The sequence below is a fragment of the Pantherophis guttatus genome, chromosome 2, assembly GCF_059756535.1.
Source record: "Pantherophis guttatus breed Tessera chromosome 2, ASM5975653v1, whole genome shotgun sequence".
Taxonomy (NCBI): domain Eukaryota; kingdom Metazoa; phylum Chordata; class Lepidosauria; order Squamata; family Colubridae; genus Pantherophis; species Pantherophis guttatus.
In genome coordinates, this window is record NC_142064.1 from 278,421,808 (window position 1) to 278,442,376 (window position 20,569).

General features: G+C 44.8%; 2 protein-coding genes across 4 annotated transcripts in view; one reads left to right on the plus strand and one right to left on the minus strand.

The window, feature by feature from the left end:
* Positions 1-18,366, minus strand: LOC117668138 (major histocompatibility complex class I-related protein 1-like). Of its 3 annotated transcripts, XM_087884604.1 has the most exons (6): positions 18,222-18,365; positions 12,294-12,539; positions 10,204-10,479; positions 8,808-9,116; positions 5,139-5,213; positions 1-192 (listed from the first exon to the last, which is right to left on the minus strand). In XM_087884604.1, exons 1-6 carry the CDS (start codon positions 18,292-18,294, stop codon positions 152-154), a joined length of 1,020 nt encoding a protein of 339 aa, XP_087740730.1. In that variant the 5' UTR covers positions 18,295-18,365; the 3' UTR covers positions 1-151. The 3 variants fall into 3 exon arrangements, with proteins under 3 accessions (XP_087740730.1, XP_087740729.1, XP_087740728.1); XM_087884603.1 differs by lacking the exons at positions 1-192; positions 5,139-5,213 and adding an exon at positions 6,678-7,224 and having other exon boundaries at positions 18,222-18,366; XM_087884602.1 differs by lacking the exons at positions 1-192; positions 5,139-5,213 and adding an exon at positions 8,189-8,685 and having other exon boundaries at positions 18,222-18,366.
* The window catches only part of LOC117668129 (zinc-alpha-2-glycoprotein-like), a 26,703-nt gene continuing 24,042 nt past the window's right edge, over positions 17,909-20,569 (plus strand). The window contains exon 1 of the mRNA XM_087884613.1: positions 17,909-17,950. The gene's annotated coding sequence lies outside the window, so the exon portion shown is untranslated. The remainder of the gene's footprint in view (positions 17,951-20,569) is intronic.

Below are 20,569 nucleotides of genomic sequence, written 5' to 3' on the forward strand. Positions count from 1 at the left end.
GCCTTATAATTTTTGACACGACAAATTTTTATTAGAAAAGCCAAAATTGAAAAAAGTATAAAAATAGAAAAAGTACAAAAATAATGATTTGTTTTGTTATCGAAAAAGGTTGAAGGGGGAAGCTGAGCTCCCATGAGAAATGGCCAGCTCTTTATTCCATGGCTGTTTCATCCACTTTGCTTGAAGAAAAACCTTGAACAAAGGAGAAATGAAGATTTTTTTTAATACCCTCTGGGCAATCGTGATGAGGAGAATGCAGGGGATTTGATTAGGTGACAATTTTGGGGGAAGGAGGGAGATTTCCTGGAATGAAAAAACACATTATTCTTTGTCGTAAAAACTGCCCTTTTAAAGGTTGGAGGAAATATAAAAGGGAAGGACGGTTTAGATAATAGGAAGTGGATCTCATAGGGAGGAAAACATCCTGGTTTTTTAACCTTCTGAACAATAATTCCCTTTCCAAATCTCAGTAACAGAGTTGGAAGGGACCTTGGAGGTCATCTAGCCCAACCCCCTGCTCATGCAGGAGGCCTGTACTAGGGATTCGAACCGCCGAACTGCCAACCTTTCTGATTGACAAGTTCAGCATCTTAGCCACTGAGCCACCTAGTCAGGCTAAATGCGAAGAATGTTTCGTTACCAGGTTTCAGCGGACTTTATGGAGTTAATTCAGGGGTGAAATGCTCCCAGTTCGGACTGGATCGCCTGATCCGGTAGCGATGGCGGCGGGTGATTCGGAGAACCGGTAGCAAAAATCCCTGCCTCCCCACATGCCCAGCTGAGCCACACGATCATCAGAGGCTTTTTTTTTTTTAACTTTTAAAAGCATTTTTTCCACAACCTCTTCAGATGAAAAAAATGCTTTTAAAAGTTAAAAAAAAAAAAAAGCCTCTGATGATCGCGGGGCTCAGCTGGGATCATCAGAGGCTTTTCAAAGCATTTTTTTCTGCAACTTCTTGGCCGAAGAGGTGGTAAAAAAAATGCTTTGAAAAGTCTCTGACGATCCCAGCTGAGTTCCTGATCGGCAGAGAGGCTTTTCAAAGCATTAGAAAAAATGCTTTGAAAAGTTTTTTTTTTTAAAGTTGGCCACGCCCACCCTGTCACATTACCGCCCCCACCAAGCCACGCCCACAGAACCGGTAGTAACAGATTTTACATTTCACCCCTGAGTTAATGCCCTAAACTCTGCTGAAGACATTACCTAGAATGGTAACGAAATGTTCGGAAACCAACTCACAAGCTTGGAGAATGAACCTTCACCCTCATCCTCTACCCGAGCTACAGATATTCGCCACTATTGCAAAATAATTCCCTTGTTAAGTTTGTGCAAATAAATATGTGGATGACCTTGGGATTCATTGTCTAGTTTTGAAATAAACAAACACCAGCCAAACCAACGCCAAAACTCTCGAGAGAAAATAATGGTAATTTTATTTACTACTTCGCAAAGAGGGCGTCCCACCACACACACGCAGCAGGGGTGGGTTCTACTTACCTTTACTACCGGTTTGCAATGGGATCCCGCGAATGCGCAGATCACTTCTCATGACATCAGGGTCAGTGGGCGGAGCCTCCCACCGGTTTTACTACCGGTTCTATAGAACCGGTCCGAAACAGGGTCAACCCACGGGTGAAATGCTCCTGGTTCGGACCGGATCGCCCGACCCGGTAACGATGGCGGCGGGTGGTTCGGAGAACCAGTAACAAAAATCCCTCCCCACCCCCATGCCCAGCTGAGCCGCGCGATCATCAGAGGCTTTTTATTTTATTTTTAAAAGCATTTTTTCTACAACCTCTTCAGCTGAAAAAATGCTTTTAAAAGTAAAAACAAAGCCTCTGCTGATCAGGCAAGTCAGCTGAGATCATCAGAGGCTTTAAAAAAGAAGAAAAGCCTCTGCCGATCATGCAAGTCAGCTGGGATGGTCAGAGGCTTTAAAAAAAAAGAAAAGCCTCTGCCAATCAGGTAAGTCAGCTGAGATGGTCAGAGGCTTTAAAAAAAAAGAAAAGCCTCTGCCGATCAGGCAAGTCAGCTGGGATTGTCAGAGGCTTTTAAAAGCATTTTTCAGCCAAAGAGGTTGTAGAAAAAATGGTTTTAAAAGTAAAAAAAAAAAAAAAAGTTGGCCACGCCCACCCAGTTATATTACCCGACCACCACCAAGCCACGCCCACAGAACCGGTAGTAACAAATTTTATATTTCACCACTAGGGCAACCCACCACTGACATGCAGGTATATTAGATACACCCTAAATCAGTGATGGCGAACCTTTTTGGCACCTAGTGCCCAAACCGAAACGCGCGCGTGCGGAAGCCCCAGAAACTCGAAGACCAGCTGTCCGGCATGCATAAGCGTGCCAGAAACCAGGAGAGCAGCTGGTAATGGCGTGTGTGCCCACAGAGAGGGCTCTGCGTGCCACCTCTGGCACCTGTGCCATAGGTTCGCCATCATGGCTCAAAGTCATTAATATGTTTCCCTTATATTCCCTATTGCCGTTATAAATTTTGCCTCCCCCTTTTCCTCATTGGCTTAGTACTCAGGCCATCACAACCTATCTGAAGTGTCTAAAGTGAATACATTATCTCCGCCCCATTACATCTCCTATTACTCTAATTCTATCTCCCCCTGCCCTTATTTACAAATTTCCTTTTATGGTCCTAGTTCAGGGGTCAGCAATCTGCGGCTCTGGAGCCACATGTGGCTCTTTCACCCCTCTGCTGCAGCTCCCTGTCACTCAAAATATGTGTCACAACCGCCAATGTGGACTACTGTAATGCCCTCTACATGGGGCTCCCCTTGAGGAGCACCCGGAGGCTCCAGCAGGTCCAGAATGCGGCCGCGCGGGTGATTGTGGGGGAGACTTGGCGCTCCCATGTAACACCTCTCCTGTGTGAGCTGCACTGGCTCCCGGTGGTCTTGCGGGTGCACTTCAAGGTATTGGTTCTCACCTTTAAAGCGCTCCATGGCTTAGGGCCCAGGTATCTACGAGACCACTTCTGCCACCGATAACCTCCCACCGGCCAATACGCTCCCACAGAGAGGGTCTCCTCAGGGTGCCATCGGTCAGGCAATGTCGGCTGTCAGCCCCCAGGGGGAGAGCCTCCTCTGTGGGGGCACCCGCCCTCTGGAACGAGCTACCCCCAGGGATACGACTGATCCCAGACCTCCGTACTTTCCACCGGGCCCTGAAGACTTTTCTATTTCAGCAAGCCGGGCTGGCTTAAAAGTTTTAACTGGTTAATTTTATGGGTAAGGGGTTTTAAATTGGGGAAGCCAAATTAATTTAATCATGTTTTAAATTATTTTAATTTTCATACTGTATGTATTTTAATCTTGGCTGTTCACCACCCTGAGTCCTTCGGGAGAAGAGCAGTATACAAATTTAATAAATAAAATAAATAAAATAAATGTGTGACACCCACCAGCATATGATTTATTGAGCTTTTCAACCCCCGGTAGGCCAATCATGGATAAATTCAAGAAAAGTTTCACAAGAAAACAGAATCTTTAATTAAACTATATATGCTAGTTTTGTGGCCGCTCAAGAAATAGTCAGGCACGGAAAGGGTTTTGTGGCTCCCGGTGTTTTCTTTTCTGTAGGAAACGGGTCCAAATGGCTCTTTGAGTGTTTAAGGTTGCAGTTCCTAGTTCCTAGGGGTTGTCTCTAGAGTAACTATCATATCAGCAAATTCTGGTTATGGCCGGTTTCTAGCATTGCAGAGGCCTCTAATCCTAGCTCCTATGTGCAATTCTCAAGCTTCAGCCTAGCTCATGAGATTAGAAACATATACAATGTATTTTCTTCACAGGTTAGCATGTCTTCTGTAGTTTCTGTAAAAAACGTAGTTTCCCACAGAATCCAACTCACAAGTTTGGAGAATGAACCTTCACCTTCATCCTACAACCCGAACTACAGATATTCCCCACTATTGCAAAGTAATTCCCTTGTTAAGGTTGTGCAAATAAATGCGTGGACGACCTTGGCAGACCAGGGGAAGAGATGCTTCTTAGGAAAACAATTGCCGAAGAGACGGAGGCGCCCCAGAGTGGTTAAAAGCTCAGGGAAAAGAAAGTACAAAAGGATCTGCCTTCATAAATCAAGCAGTGAAAAGTGGCAGTTGGAGAACTTCGTACCCTCAGATTTGGCAAGATTCGGTTTCCTGCCTGGTGTAACGGGTGGGCAGATAGGCGGTCCTTGAACTACATTCCAGGAAGGCAGATGTGGACTCTGCGATTTGTACAATGAAATGGTTACTTGGGATGGCCTTCCCTTCTGACTCTTTATGGCAGGATCTTTATGGGGATTCTCAATCATCCACGTCAGGGTTGTCCAAAAAGTGCTTTTTTTCCCCCAAAAGAAGGCAACTGGACTTTTTTTCCTCCTGTGTTTTTCTTTGAAAATGTTTTGCTTCTGTATGTGATTTCAGTAACAGAGTGGTCAATGCCTGGAATGCACTACCTGACTCTGTAGTTTCTTCCCCAAACCCCCAAAACTTTAACCTTAAACTGTCTACTGTTGACCTCACCCCATTCCTAAGAGGTCTGTAAGGGGCGTGCATAAGTGCACCAGCGTGCCTACCGTCCCTGTCCTAATATTCCTTTTTACTCTCAGTCTTTTCATGTATTCAAATTATGTTTATATTATTATTATTATTATTATTATTATTATTATTATTATTATTATTATTATTAAAATTTGTATACCGCCCTTCTCCCGAAGGACTCAGGGTGGTGCACAGCCAAAATTAAAATACATACAATACAAAATTTAAAATAATTTAAAAGCAGAATGAAATCGAATTGGCTTCCCAAAACATTAAAACCCATTACTCTTAAAATAACCCATAAAACCAGTTATATGATAAAACATCAAGCATCTTATATATGCTTGATAAATAAACATATGATTCTGATTCTGATTCTTGGCCAAAAAACTTAGAACCGAAGAACTGAACTGAACTTCAAACTGAAGAAGATTCTTGGAATAGATGCGAAATATTTTCAAAGAAAACAACAACAACAGAAAGTCCAGTTGACTTTTTGGGAAAAAAAAACTTTTGGGTCTGTATGGGGATGGGTTTTTTTTTGAGGGGGGTGGGTCCTGGCGCCCATCAGCACCAGGGTATTTCCAGTTCACTTACGTCTCAGGAGGACCATGATCAGAAGCAGCAACAGAGCAATAAGAGTGGTCCCCAGCAGAGCAAATCTCTCTCTGGCTAAAGGAAGAGAAAGACATTTCTGATTAGAACATAGAATAATAGAGTTGGAAGGGACCTTGGAGGTCTTCTAGTCCAACCCCCTGATTGAGCAGAAGATCCTATATCAGTGATGGCTAACCTTTTTGCCATCGCGTGCCAGGAGGGGGGGCAGGGGGAGGGTCGTGCATGCACGTGCCCACGCGCATGCACACGCAACCCCACCCACCCCCGCTCCTGGCACATGACGGCCTGGTAGGCCCATTTTTCTTTCTTACCTGATTCCAGATCCTTTCTATGCATCTGGGAAGGTCGAAAACAGCCTTTCCCACTCCCTTGGAGGCCCTACGGAGGCTGAAAGGGCCCATTTCCCAACTCTCGGTGGGACAGGAAGTGATGTTTTTTTGCTGTCCCCAGCCTCCAGAACCTCTCTAGGAGTCTCTAGGAGCCTCTCTAGGAGTCTCTGAAGGCTGGGGACAGGAAAAAAAGTCACTTCCTGTCCCATCGGGAGTCGGGAAATGGGCCCTTTCAGCCTCCTTAGGGCCTCTGAGGGAGTGGAAAAGGCTGTTTTCGCCCTTCCCAGATCCATAGAAAGGATCTGGAGCCAGGTAAGAAAGAAAAACAGGCCTTCCCCACCCCCCACCAGGCCCTCCAGAGGCAGGAAACAGCCTGTTTCCCTACTTCTGGTGGGCCCAGAAGGCCCGAAAATCAGCTGTCCGGCGCGCGCATGCACCCCAGAGCTGAGCTGGCGTGCCCACTAATATGGCTCCGCGTGCCACCTGTGGCACGCGTGCCATAGGTTCGCCATCACGGTCCTATATGATTTCAGACAAATGAGAAAGCCAGTAATGGAGCACCCACAACTTCTGAAGGCAAGCTATTCCACTGGTCAACTGCTCTTACTGTTAGGAAATTTCTTCTTAGTTCTAAGTCGCTTCTCTCCTTGATTAGTTTCCATTCTTGTTTATTGTCTTGCCTTTTGGTGCTTTGGAAGATAGTTTGACACCCTTGTCTTTGTAAGAGCCCCTCAAATATTGGAACAGTGCTAACATCTCACGCTTAGGATTTGGTGGGTGCTCTTTATTGGAGTTAAGGATTGGCGGCTGCTCTTGGGGCCTCCATCACAGATGCTGAGTCCCCTAGAATACTCTAGGTGTGGTCTTAATAGGGCTTTATAGAGTGGTATTAGTACCTCTAATACATACATTAGTATGGTGCATCCTCTCTGTGGCAGCCCCTCAAATATTGGAAGACTGCTATCATGTCTCCCCTGGTCCTGCTCTTTTCTAGACTAGCCATGCCCAGTTCTTGCAACTGTTCTTTGTATGTTTTAGTCTCCAGTCTCCTAACCATCTTAGTTGCTCTTCTCTGCACTCTTTCTAGAGTCTCAACATCTTTTTTATAGTGGTGACCAAAACTGGATGCAGTACTCTAGGTGTGGTCTTACTAGGGCTTTATAGAGTGGTATTAGTACCTCCCATGATCTTTTTTTTTTTTTTTAAAATAATTTTTATTGAACAGTTTTGTCTCTAAAAACAACATAAAAAACAACCACAGATACATAAAAACAATACAAAACATAACAAACAGTACATACCCTCTAAGATCATTTTACAGTTTTATGTATTGGCATACGTATTTTGCTTTCGTAGTTCTCTATCATATCCATTTACTTCTCAATAGTAGTATAATAACGTTACATCAACGTATATATTAACACACATAATAGTATTCATTGTTCTTATCTACCGATTTATATTCATTTATATTTACATCTCTTTGTTCAATGTTATTCAATTACACCAATTGAAGTTTCAACAGTATTAAGTTAAACATTTCCGGTTTTGCTTTCCATTTTCGAGCCAACTGTACATTTTATTCCATACTTCATAATAATCCGAATCATCCCTCTCTTTGAACTCCATAGTCATTTTGTCCATTTCTGCACATTCAAGAATTTTCCTAATTATTATTTCGTCTGAAGGTATATTATTTTGTTTCCAGTATCTCCCATGATCTTGACTGAATCCCTCTGTTAATGCAATTGAAATAGTAAATAGAAATGATAGAATAGAGAACTACAAAAGCAAAATACGTAAATCGATACGAAATGCTGTAAAATTACCATTAATGTTAGGTAATGTTCAATACGTTATGTCTTGACATGTTTTGTTTTCATATGTGTGTGATTCAGTGGTGAAATGTAAAATTTGTTACTACCGGTTCTGTGGGCGTGGCTTGGTGAGGGGAGGGGTGTAAAATGACTGAGTGGGCAGGGCCAGCTTTTCTTTTCTTTTTTACTTTTGAAACCATTTTTTCTACAACCTCTTCGGCTGAAGAGGTTGTAAAAAAATGCTTTTAAAAGCCTCTGATGATCCCAGCTGACTTGCCTGATCGGCAGAGGCTTTATTTTCTTTTTTAAAATCCTCTGACGATCCCAGCTGACTTGCCTGATTGGACTTGCCTGATCGGAAGAGGTTGTAGAAAAAAAATGCTTTTAAAAATAATTCTAAAAGCCTCTGATGATTGCGCCCCACATTGCTGGGCAATGGGGGGGGGGGCGAAAGGGGGGCAATGGGGTGGGGGCGCAGGGATTTTTGCTGCCGGTTCTCCGAACCACCCGCCTCCATCGCTACCAGATCGGGTAATCCGGTCCGAACCGGGAGCATTTAACCCCTGGTGTGATTGTTTTTTGGTGTTGTTTTTAAAAATTAGTTTTTTTAAAAAAAGCATTGGCTTTTTTGGCTGCTGCTGCTGCATCATTTTTCCTCCTCTTATAGCTCATATTCATAATGGTTCTTTCTGGAAGCCATTAGCCATATGGAAGCCAAGAGCCATAATGGCTCTTTCTGGAAGCTTGGGATGGGGGTGTGTGGTGGAATCCACCCTGCATCTCTCAGAGATGCTCTATCATTAGCTGATCTATCCCCGTCCACACACACACACAAACACAGCCAGCCGAGGGTTAAGAAAGTACTTGGCACGCACACAGGTCGTTATCTCAAACTTGGCAGCAATATAATCACCGTCTGCCAAGAGCTTTTACTGCAACAGATAACATAAAATTACATATGCATTGCAAATAGTCCAGCAAAACAATATTCCTTTCGGCAGCTTCAGACGTTGTTCAAGTGACTAGCCAAAGTTCGTTTTTGTTCGTCACCAGCCATCACCCTCTCTTATATAGTCTCTGGGGTGTGGTCCAGTGACTCAGTTTTAATCCCTAGCATGCCTCCTTAACTGCTGCAACCGTTTATCATGCCTTCGTTGGCGTGCATCCAGGAATGACGGCTCTCCTTCGCTCTCATCCGAGACACTTGGCTCCTGGCTAATCTCCTCTCCCTCGGCCAGCACCTGAGAAAGTGCCAGAGGGGAGGGGCCTGGAGAGGGAGGCCTGGCTGACTCGTCTTCCTCATGTTCGGAGCTTTCTTCCTCCGATGAGATAGGCTCAGAGGGCGGGGCCACAACATTAGCATCATCTCAGCAGAAGGCTCTATCAGAAGGACACGGGGATGATCCTTACTCTGCATCTCAAGATCTGAGATGGTTTTGCAAATAACTTCCCCCCCACCCTTCATTCTTTCCAACATGGGTGCTTAATTCCCTTCTACTTACCTGGATGTTGCACTTTATCATCAGGCTCCTCCTTGAAAGCCAAGACCAGGGGCTCCTGCAAGCCTTCATGTTCCAGGTAACACCAAAACTGGTCCCTCTCCTTGGGGTCGATTTCAATGCTGAGGCAGACATAGTAGGTCCCGTCCGAGTTGGGAGCCACATTCCTATGGAGGGTCTCATACTTGCAGACCTCTTCGTCCTTCATCCAGGTGGCCTGGATCTCCTTGGGGTAGAAGCCAAAGGCCTGGCAGATGAGAGTCTCCACATTGTCCCTGGTGGTCTTGTGGGTCACCTTCCCCACTGGAGGCTCTGCAAAAACCAGGAAACAAAATGGTTTCAGAGCAGGAATATCCTCCTATGACTTGGCCTGCCTCACTCTCTCTGCTTCTCTGCTGAATGTCTAGGAGGCTTCAAAGCAGGAGTGAAATGTAAAATTTGTTACTACCGGTTCTGTGGGCATGGCTTGATGGGGGGGGTAATGTGACTGGGTGGGCGTGGCCAACTTTTTTCAAAAAGCTTTTAAAGGCATTTTTTCTACAACCTTAAGAGGTTGCAGAAAAAAAAATGCTTTTGAAAGCCTCCGATGATCAGGCAACTCAGCTGGGTCACCAAAGGAGCCTGAGTGGCGTAGGAGGCTAATGCCTCCTACTGAGGCAGCATTTAACATCCAGCTGCCTGCAATTACTGCGAGTTCAATTCTCACCAGGCTCAAGGTCGACTCAGCCTTCCATCCTTTCAAAGGTAGGGAAATTGAGGACCCAGTTTGTGGGGGCAATAAGCTGACTTTGTATAAAATATACAAAAGGATGAAGGCTATTGCTTAATGCATTGTAAGCCGCCCTGAGTCTCCGGAGAAGGGCGGCATATAAATCAAAAATAAATAAATAAATAAATAAATAAATAAATAAATAAATAAATAAATAAATAAAGGCATTTTTTTCTGCAACCTGGGCCGAAGAGGTTGTAGAAAAAATGCTTTTAAAAGGTTCTGACGATCCCAGCTGAGCCGCACGATCATCAGAGGCTTTTTTTTTTTTTTTACTTTTAAAAGCATTTTTTCAGCCGAACAGTTTGTAGAAAAAATGCTTTTAAAAGTAAAAAAAAAAAAAAAAAAGCCTCTGATGATTGTGCGACTCAGCCGAGCGTGGTGGGGAGGGCAGGGATTTTTGCTACCAATTCTCCGAACCACCCGCCGCCATCACTACCGGATTGGGCGATCCGGTCCGAACTGCGAGCATTTCACCCCTGTTTCAATGGTTAGACATGCTAGAGCCCCCTGGGAAGCCAGGTGCAACAGAAGGTTGGCTTGTTTCCAAAACAGGACCCCCGTCCCCATCTGCATCCTCAAATGTCCAGCCTAGAGAGATCCCCAGCTTTTCTTCTCCAATGGACTCACCTGTCCTCTGAAGAGCTTCCTTCCCATAGGACAGGTATGTCTTCAGCAACACAATGCAGGTCTCCTCCAGGAAGTGTTTATTTTCCTGAAACCACCTTGGATCATCCTCCCACTTCTCCTTGACCTTCTGGGCCTGGGGCTGAGCTGTCACCCATCTGAGGGTCTCCTTGTCGAAGCTGATGAAGTCCATCCCACCGTAGCCATAGTGGAAATACCCTCCTTGGCTCCCGTCTTCCCCGAGTTCGCAGCCCAAAATCGCCTGCCAGGTGTGAAGCCCTGAAGTAGAAACTCAATGAGATTGGAAAAGGTGGGGATTCCTCCCCCTCTCCCCCATACGCTCCCTTCTCGCCCCCTCCTCACCAGGACTTTCAATCTCTTTCTAGATGAAGAAGACATCAATTTTACTGTTAGGAGCTACAAAACTGTTTCACAAATAAATAGAGGCAGAAGTGCCTTTGAAAAGGGAGGGATTTTTTTCTCTTTCTCTATTCCCCCCCCCCCAAAAAGAAAATAAATCACATCACAATCTCTTTGCTCCTGATAAATAGATGGAGAAGAAATGGAGGTAGTAACAGATTTTATTTTCCTGGGCTCCAAGATCACCGCAGACGGGGACTGCAGCCAAGAAATTAAAAGACGCTTGGTCCTGGGGAAGCAATCTAGACAGCTTACTAAAAAGTAGAGACATCACCCTGCCAACAAAAGTGCGTATAGTCAAGGCGATGGTTTTCCCAGTTGCAATGTATGGCTGTGAAAGTTGGGCCATAAGGAAGGCTGAGCGCCAAAGGATTGAGGCCTTTGAACTAAAATTATCTGCCACAATGTCCTTCCTGTCAACGGCTACTTCAGCTTCAACCACAACAATACACCAGCAAATAATAGATACAAACTGAAGGTAAACCGCTCCAAACTCAATTGCAGAAAATACGATTTCAGTAACAGAGTGGTCAATGCCTGGAATGCACTACCTGACTCTGTGATTTCTTCCCCAAACCACCAAAACTTTAACCTTAGACTGTCTACTGTTGACCTCATCCTATTCCTAAGAGGTCTATAAGGGGTGTGCATAAGCGCACCAGCGTGCCTACCGTCCCTGTCCTAATACTCCTTTTTACTTACTCTTTTCATGTATTCAAATTATGTCTATACTTTTACCTGTTATCTTATACATGCTTGACAAATAAACTTAAAATTATGATTATGGTGCTGGAGAAGACTCCTGCGAGTCCATTGGACTGCGGGGTGATCAAACCGATCCAATCCTAGAGGAGATCAACCCTGACTGCTCTTTAGAAGGTCAGATCCTGAAGGTGAAACTCAAATGTCTACTGAGCCTGAGTGGCGTAGGAGGCTAATGCCTCCTACTAAGGCAGCATTTAACATCCAGCTGCCTGCAATTACTGTGAGTTCAATTCTCACCAGGCTCAAGGTCGACTCAGCCTTCCATCCTTTCTAAGGTGGGTAAAATGAGGACCCGGTTTGTGGGGGCAATAAGCTGACTTTGTATAAAAGATACAAAAGTATGAAGGCTATTGCTTAACGCATTGTAAGCCGCCCTGAGTCTCCGGAGAAGGGTGGCATATAAAAATAAATAAATAAATAAAAATAAATAAATCCTTTGGCCACCTAATGAGAAGGAAGGATTCACTGGAGAAGAGCCTAATGCTGGGAAAGATTGAGGGCAAAAGAAGAACAGGATGACAGAGAATGAGGTGGCTGGATGGAGTCACTGAAGCAGTCGGTGTGAGCTTAAATGGACTCCAGAAGATGGTAGAGGACAGGAAGGCCTGGAGGAACATGGTCCATGGGGTCGCGATGGGTCGGACACGAATTCGCAACTAACAACCACAACAATCTCTTTGCATCCTTGGAGACCAAAAGAGACAAAGAAATCCTGGCATTTGGATTCCTGCAATGCATGTGTGGGCAGTTTCGTAGTTGTTTTGCTCCGACTTTGTGGTCCATGTTTTTTTGGTGTGTGTGTGTGTCATTGTTCTGCTTCCATTCCACAATCTCTGGGAACTTGTTTCTTTGCTTGACGGTTGAAATGACAGGATGTGGAAGGTGAGAATTGAGAGGAAGAATCTCACCTTCATTCCGGGGGTGGAAGTTTTGCACACTCCCCAGGTCAGCCCTGAAGACCCACTCAGGATCCAGACAGCTTTCCAGCTCCACCATCTCCATCCAGGGCACCAGAGGCTCCAGCTTCCTGGTGTGGTTGTCATAGCGAGCGATGGGCTGGTCATCCAGGTGGACCATGGAGATAAACTGGGGGAGCTCCTGGCTGGGCTCTGACACTTGCAGGTAGGAATAAGACAGGGAGTGTTTGGAAGAGCCTGGAAAGAGAAGCGGTAAAGGGTCAGAATTAGGAGCTCTGCAACTCAGGACCGTCTCTGAATCTCACTGTCATCAGGAATCCTCTTTTCGATTTATGGTACCAATACCATGTTTTCCCCAAAATAAGACCCTGTCTTATATTTTTTTGAACCTTGAAATAAGCACTTGGCCTTATTGCCATGCGCTCAAAAGCCTGATTGGGCTTATTATCAGGGGATGTCTTATTTTGGGGGAAACAGGGTAAAGGGGAATGTCATCATTCCGAGTAATGAACTCTGGGAAGTCAGGATTCTGATGCTTTGCTCGGGTTCAAGAATCCCTTTATTGAGTACATCTTATCGCAGTGATGGTGAACCTTTTCGGCACCGAGTGCCGAAAAGGTTGCTTGGAAATGTCACGCGTGCACGCTCATCAGGGCCACGCTCTGGAAAAGCCGAACTTCCGGGTTCTAGCGTGCATGCGTGTCTGATGATCAGCTGGCCGACGCATATGCGCAGGCCGGTTTTCGGCATTGCTGCACGCATAAAAAGATCCCGCTCCAGAAAAGCCGAACTTCCGGGTACTGACGCGCAATCAGCTGGCCCGTGCGCATGCGCACACTGGTTTTCGGCATTGCCGCGTGCACAAAGGAAAGCTGATCGTCGCGCCAGAAACCCCGAAGACAAACAGGCAAGGCTGCACATTCCGGGCGACATGGCTTTGCATGCCACTTTGGGCACGTGTGTCATGGGTTCGCCATCATGGTCGTATCAGCACTTAGAAAGATGAAGCTAGCTCTAAGTCAAGCTCAACCCTTCCAAGACTGAGTGGCTGTGGCTCCCGGCATCCCGATATAGTCAGTTGACTCCATCACTGACTATCGGGGGCGAGTCTTTGGCCCCCGCGGAGAGGGCTCGCAATCTGGGAGTCCTCCTGGATACGCAGCTGTCCTTGGAGGAACATCTGACGGCTGTAGCCAGGGGGACCTTCTGTCAGGTTCGCCTGATTCGTCAGTTGCGGCCCTTACTTGATCGGGATTCCCTGTGCACAGTCACTCACGCCCTCGTCACCTCTCGCCTGGACTACTGCAACACTCTCTACATGGGGCTCCCCTTGAAGAGCACCCGGAGGCTCCAACTGGTCCAGAATGCGGCTGCACGGGTAGTCACTGGAGCCGCATGGCGCTCCCATACAACACCTCTCCTGCGTGAGCTGGACTGGCTCCCAGTGGTCTTCCGGGTGCGCTTCAAGGTGTTGGTTATCACCTTTAAAGCGCTCCATGGCATAGGACCTAGTTATCTTCGAGACCGCCTGCTGCTACCGACGGCCTCCCATTGACCTGTGCGCTCCCAGAGAGGGCCTCCTCGGGGTGCCTACAATGTAGGCTGGTGACCCCCAGGGGGAGGGCCTTCTCTGTGGGGGCTCCCACCCTCTGGAATCAGCTGCCCCCAGAGATAAAAAGAATCCAAGACCTCGGTGCCTTCCGCCATGCCCTTAAAACCTTCTTTTTCCAGCAAGCCGGGCTGGCCTAACACTTTTTAAAATGTTTTTAATTGTCTGTTATTGTTTTTAATCATGGGGCCAAATTTATATATATCTTTTTAATTGTATTTTAATGTTTGTAGTTTATGTTTTTACTTGGCTGTTCACCGCCCTGAGTCCTCAGGGAGAAGGGCGGTATAGAAATTTAAAAATAAAATAAATAAAAATAAACCATTCCTGCGCATAGGGATAGTTAAAAGAATAGGATTTCCCCACCCCGCTAGGTCTTTCAGGTCACATGGGCCAATCAGTCCAGTCACAGGTTCCCACCCGCCTCCAACAGGTCTCCGATGACATAAGCTTAGTTCACATGCCAAGTTATGACTAGCCAGCTGAGGCACCAAATTCCTAAGCCCACCTTGAATGGCAACCAAGAAATGAAGCAGAAGTAAGCATGGTTTCAGGTGAAGTTGTTTTGCAGGTTGACAGAGAATATTTGTAGCTCAAGGTAGAAATGAGAGGTCCTTTTCTTGCAGATGTTTCATTACTCAGTTTCACTGCCCAAACTAGTGCTAGTGTTAGCACTGATGATGTTACCTATTTTGGGTAATCAAACCCCTGCAAGAAAACAAGCAAGCTCAAACTTACGGTGGCCTTTTAACAGTCCTCTTTGTAAACCTGGAAGGGGGCAATTCCCCCAAGAAAGTTTGAGTGACCCTAAAAAAGCTAAAGGGATCCCTTGGAAACGGATCTTTCTGGATCAGCCAGCTGGAGCACTAGAAGCAGTTCTGACCTCATGAGCTGCTTTTAAGAGAACAGAATAACACAGCTGAAAAGGGACCTTGGAGGCCTTCTAGTCTGACCCCCTGCTCAGGCAGGAAACCCTACGGTAGTGGCCAAAATTGTGCAAACCTTTTGAGAAAAGTGTATTTTCTAAAACTAGCTAACAACACTGTTAGGATATGGTTTGAGCCTAACAAGTTGTCCAGGCAATATATGTGTAGTGTAACTTTAAGCTGAATATGTATTGTATGACTTTAAAGTTTTACTGCTGATTCATTGTAATGCTGAGTCATGCTGTGATTAATTGTGAACGTATTTAAGGAAGGTACCGTAACGTATTCAGTTGATGATAAGCTACCATAGTGTGAGGAGTTGCTAACCATTGTGCTATTAAAGTAGGAAAAGCGGGTCCAGCTAGATGATCACTGAAGGGCCCTCTTGGTTCCTAGTATTGTAGAAGAGAAATTGTGCTTGCAAATGTATCCAGTTGAAATAAAAGGCAGACACATTCCTTCTTTGATGTAGAACCAGTGAGGAGAGGCCCCTCAGTTGCCCCTCAGTTGTCAGAGGTACAAGCATTTTGGTGATATACAGTTGAAGGTTAAAGAGATCAAGTATGACCACATGTAATATTAACAAGAGATAATTTGAATCTATGCTTCAGTAATCTACATAAAGAATTACGAATGTTGGCAGAGAATAAAATGAAACAGTAATTAGGAAATGTCAATTAAAAATGACAAATGTATATGACCAAATGAATTGCTGAGTTAACAGAATCCTTTGTTTGAAGCTGTATAAAGTTGGACTCTCATGTTCATTACTTTGCTCAGATTCTTCAGGTAGCAATACCTGTCTGAACCTTATTGCAATAATAAAGCTGACTCTGTCTGCCCGAAGGGATGTCTCTTAATTCCTTCCTTCCACAACACTATCATCGTTTGATGGATCTGCTACCATCGTGGTTTGTGAACCGGAGTGAGTTTGTTATTCTAACCAACTAATGTTTGTTTGGTAAGAAGATATCTGTAACTACTGGACTGATTTAACTGGCAAAGACTTGGAATTTGTTTAAAGACTATGAGACTGTTTTTCTACTATAAAGTAAGCTTTTGATAAACCAGTTTGCATATCTCTTATTCATTGCTCTCAGCAACGTTTCTCTGTGCTCTACACTCTGCTGGTTGGTAACACAACACCAATATCCTTAACAAACACCACTATTTTTTGGAGTAGTACCAGGGGTGAAATCCAGCAGGTTCTGGAGAACCAGTAGTAGTGGAAATTTTGAATAGTTCAGAGAACCGGCAAATACCACCTCTGGCTGGCCCCAGAGTGGGGTGGGAATGGAGATTTTGCAATAGCCTTCCCCCTGGAGGGGAGTGGGAATGGAGATTTTGCAGTATCCTTCCCCTGCCACACCCACCAAACCACGCCCACCAAGCCACACCCACAGAACCGATAGGAAAAAAATGGGATTTCACCACTCAGTCGTACCATAAAGTTATATATCAATGGAAAGATAATTTAATCAAAAATGTAATGCAATAACTTTTATGAAGGATTTGCTATTAGAATAGCAGTTATAAAGAAGGAAAGTGAAACAAGATATACAAAAATTATCACCATAGAAAAAACAAGATATAGAAAAATTATCACCATGTCAGTTAATACTTAGTTGGGTAACCTTTAGCATGAATTATGGCCTTACAACATCTTCCCACGGAATGAACCAAGCCTTTTAGTTCTGCAGCTGTTCTAATATGAAACCAAGATTGAATGATGGCTTCTATTAACTGGGTTTTATTGCAGGGTCGCTTCTGACTAACAAGTTTCTTTAGTCGGCTCCATAGATTTTCAATTGGGTTAAGGTCTGGGCTATTCCCAGGCCATTCCAGCAATGGAATAGGATTATCTTGAAACTCCCCCCCCCAAAAAGGGGGGGGAGGTGTTATTAGGTATCAAACCTCAAAAATACACTTTCCTCAAAAGGTTTCCACAATTTTGGCCACTACCGTATATCATTTCAGACAAACGGTTGTCCAATCTCTTCTTTAAAAACTGTTGGAGCATTCACAACTTCCGGAGGCAGTGAATGATTAATTGTTCTAATGGTCAGGACTATCTATAACTCTCGTCACACTCACATCAAACACCCTTACGTTGGTGCAAGAAGGCTCGCCACGACTGGCCCACCCCTTTTGGGTTTCCAAGGGCGCCTGACTTCTGGGAGATGCAACTTTATTGCTAGAGATGAACAAAGATTGATCTCTAGCAAAGATCAAAGCCGGGCAATGAGAAAAAGTGAAAGTGGGGGGAAAACCCAGATCACTCATTCGGTCCCCAAGGGGCAGGGAAGCCAAGATTCTACACCTGCAACAATGAAAGCCAAGATTCTACAGGTGCAACAATGAAAGCCAAGTTTCTACACGTGTAATAATGAAAGCCAAGATTCTACACGTGTAATAATGAAAGCCAAGATTCTACTTCGACAGGTGCAACAATGAAAGCCAAGATTCGACAGGTGCAACAATGAAAGTCAAGATTCGACAGGTGCAACAATGAAAGTCAAGATTCTACACGTGTAATAATGAAAGCCAAGATTCTACACGTGTAATAATGAAAGCCAAGATTCTACTTCGACAGGTGCAACAATGAAAGTCAAGATTCGACAGGTGCAACAATGAAAGTCAAGATTCGACAGGTGCAACAATGAAAGTCAAGATTCTACACGTGTAATAATGAAAGCCAAGATTCTACACGTGTAATAATGAAAGCCAAGTTTCTACCGTACATGTGCAACAATGAAAGCCAAGATTCGACAGGTGCAACAATGAAAGCCAAGATTCGACAGGTGCAACAATGAAAGCCAAGATTCTGCACGTGCAACACTGAAAGCCAAGAGTCTCCATGTGCAAAATGAACGTTAAGGCGGAGGGAGCTCCGGGGATGGAACGTCTTGGGTGATCGAAGCTCCGGGAAGGAAGGGGTACTGGCTAGACGGCTGAAAAAGGGGGGCGCTTAACTGAGAAGGCGCTCCGAGGTGCTTTTTCTCCCACCCAGAAGCCCCCTCCACCCCACCCCATCCTAACAGGTCCGCGCAGTCCCTTCTGGGCATCGGCGGAGTGGCAGAAACGGATCCCTGGCGGGTAGAGAACCGGGAAAGGTAGGCAAGGCAGCTGCAGCTCGCTCCCCGAGATACTCACCGCGGTCCCTTCCCCGCTCCCCGAGATACTCACCGCGGTCCCCTCCCCGCTCCCCGAGATACTCACCGCAGTCCCTTCCCCGCTCCCCGAGATACTCACCGCGGTCCTTTCCCCGCTCCCCGAGATACTCACCGCAGTCCCTTCCCCGCTCCCCGAGATACTCAGCGCGGTCCCTTCCCCGCTCCCCGAGATACTCAGCGCGGTCCCTTCCCCGCTCCCCGAGATACTCACCGCAGCAGCCCCGCAGCAGGACAACCCCCAAAGTCACCCCCAGGAGCCAGAAGGGTGCAGAGTGGAACAGCATCCATGCAGCTCCGAGTCAATTGGCGCGCAAGTTCGGCTCCAGCCAAAACCTTTTCCCGCCACATTTTTGCATTTGCCCTCCCCTCTATTATGCCTTTTTCGGCGGGAAAGTCAGTTTAAGATAAGTACGATCCAGTATGGGGGCGCGGAGGGGGGGCGGGACTCTAATTAACATGCAGGATGAGAGAAATCTAATCCAATGTTTTTTGGGTGATTGTTTTTTTTTTTTACTGCAGAAGTAAAGAATGTGCAACCAAGTGTTTTTAAGATAGGGAGCACCTTCACTGCCTGTTACATTATTCATTCATTTGTTATTTTTTTATAAAATAATTTTTATTGAGTATTTTACATTTTAAAACCAAACACACAACAGCAAAAGAAATCAAGAGACAAAAACAAAAAACAAAAACACACCTATACACCAGACGTTAAAATACAACACTAACAACAGATATATACAATTTTACAACTTTCTGCATCGACTTTTGTCTTTACTCTTAGCTTTTATCCTCCCGCTCCTTCTCTTTATTTTTAAATATTCATAATTAACTGTTTTGTTAGCAGGATCATTATTTACATTTATATCCAGTATGTTAATATCTAATTTCACTTTATATTCTTATTTCTTAATTTGATTTCTGTTTTCCAACCATGCATAAAACCTATTCCACACTTTATAATAATCCGAGTCTTTCTCTTTCTTTGATCTCCATCGTTAATTTATCCGTTTCAGCGCATTCGAGGATTTTCTTTATTATTGTTTCTTCCGATGGTGTATTGGTATTCATTCATTTGTATCCTACCTTTATTACGTTTACAAATAACATATCTGAGTTTTAACATTTTCATTGAGGTATAAAGTATTGTAAAATACAAAAGTAAATAGAAAAGCAGTGGGAGGGGGGAAGGGGAAAGAGAAGTGAGGAAAGATAGGGGGGAAAAAAAAGAAAAAGAAGCATCGACTTCCGACTCTTTCTGTTACAGTAAAATAAGGCATTAACATCAAATCACAAATTTTTTACTTTTCTATAATAGTGTAAGGTCCCAAAATATACTTGAGTCACCAGAATGCCAAAGAGAGAGACTCAAGACGAGGTTTGCAAAAAAGCAGGTTTTATTTATGGCCAAAAACAAAATACTGGGTGGAACTATATCCAGAATATACAGATACAATGCATGCGAGGAGATAGCCACAGGATAATGGGGGGAAAAAGAAGAAAGAGAAAAAAAAAGAGGACATAGGGGAAGAAAAACAAAGTAACAAAATGGAAGACCACTATGAAACAACGCTTAAAAATGATCAGATACCTATATGTTGTATGTTGTGTAAATGTCATATATGTGTTATAATAAAACTACAAATTTTAATAGCCTTGGTAGTACAGGGGTTTAAGGCACCCTGTTATTAAGCTGGTTATTAAGACCAGCTGCCTGCAATTACTGCAGGGTTCGAATCTCGCCAAGGCTCAAGGTTGACTCAGCCTCCCATCCTTTCTAAGGTGGGTAAAATGAGGACCCAAATTGTGGGGGCAATAAGCTGACTTTGTATAAATATACAAAAGGATGAAGGCTATTGCTGAGCACATTGTAAGCCACCCTGAGTCTCTAAAAAATAAAATAATAAAAAAAATATATACAATAAAAAATACACATTGTTTTAAATGTTTATGCCACCTGACTCCCAACAACTCTGAATGGGTTACAAATGGCTAAAATGGTTTACAAATGGTTAAAAATATTAAAACAAAGAACACAGAACAAAAACAAGGTGGGGGGAAAGAGAGATAAACATAGAGAAGGAGGAGGGGAAGAAGGAGAAGGAGGGGGAGGAAGAGAAAGGGAAGGAGAGGAGTGGGAGGAGGAGGGACAGGAGGGAGGGGAAGCAACAGCAGATGCAGCTATCACACTTGCCAAAGCCTGAGTGAAGAACCAGGTCTTCAGTGTCTTTCAAAGAGGGGTCCCCAACCTTGGCAACTTTACTTGTGGACTTCAACTCCCAGAATTCCTCAGCCAGCGCATGCGCTGGCTGAGGAATTCTGGGAGTTGAAGTCCACAAGCCGTAAAGTTGCCAAGGTTGGAGACCCCTGCTTCAAAGGATCAGTAGGCGGTGGCTATTCAAATCTTGAGAGGGGGAGAACCTCACTCCAGGGGAGCAGCTCTGCTACCCTTTCCTGGATCCTGAGAGACGACAGTGTTGTTTCATTGAAGGAGCCCGGAGTGCCCCCAAACCTGCCAGATCAAATCAGGTGAATACATTATGGAAGTCTGGCTCATTG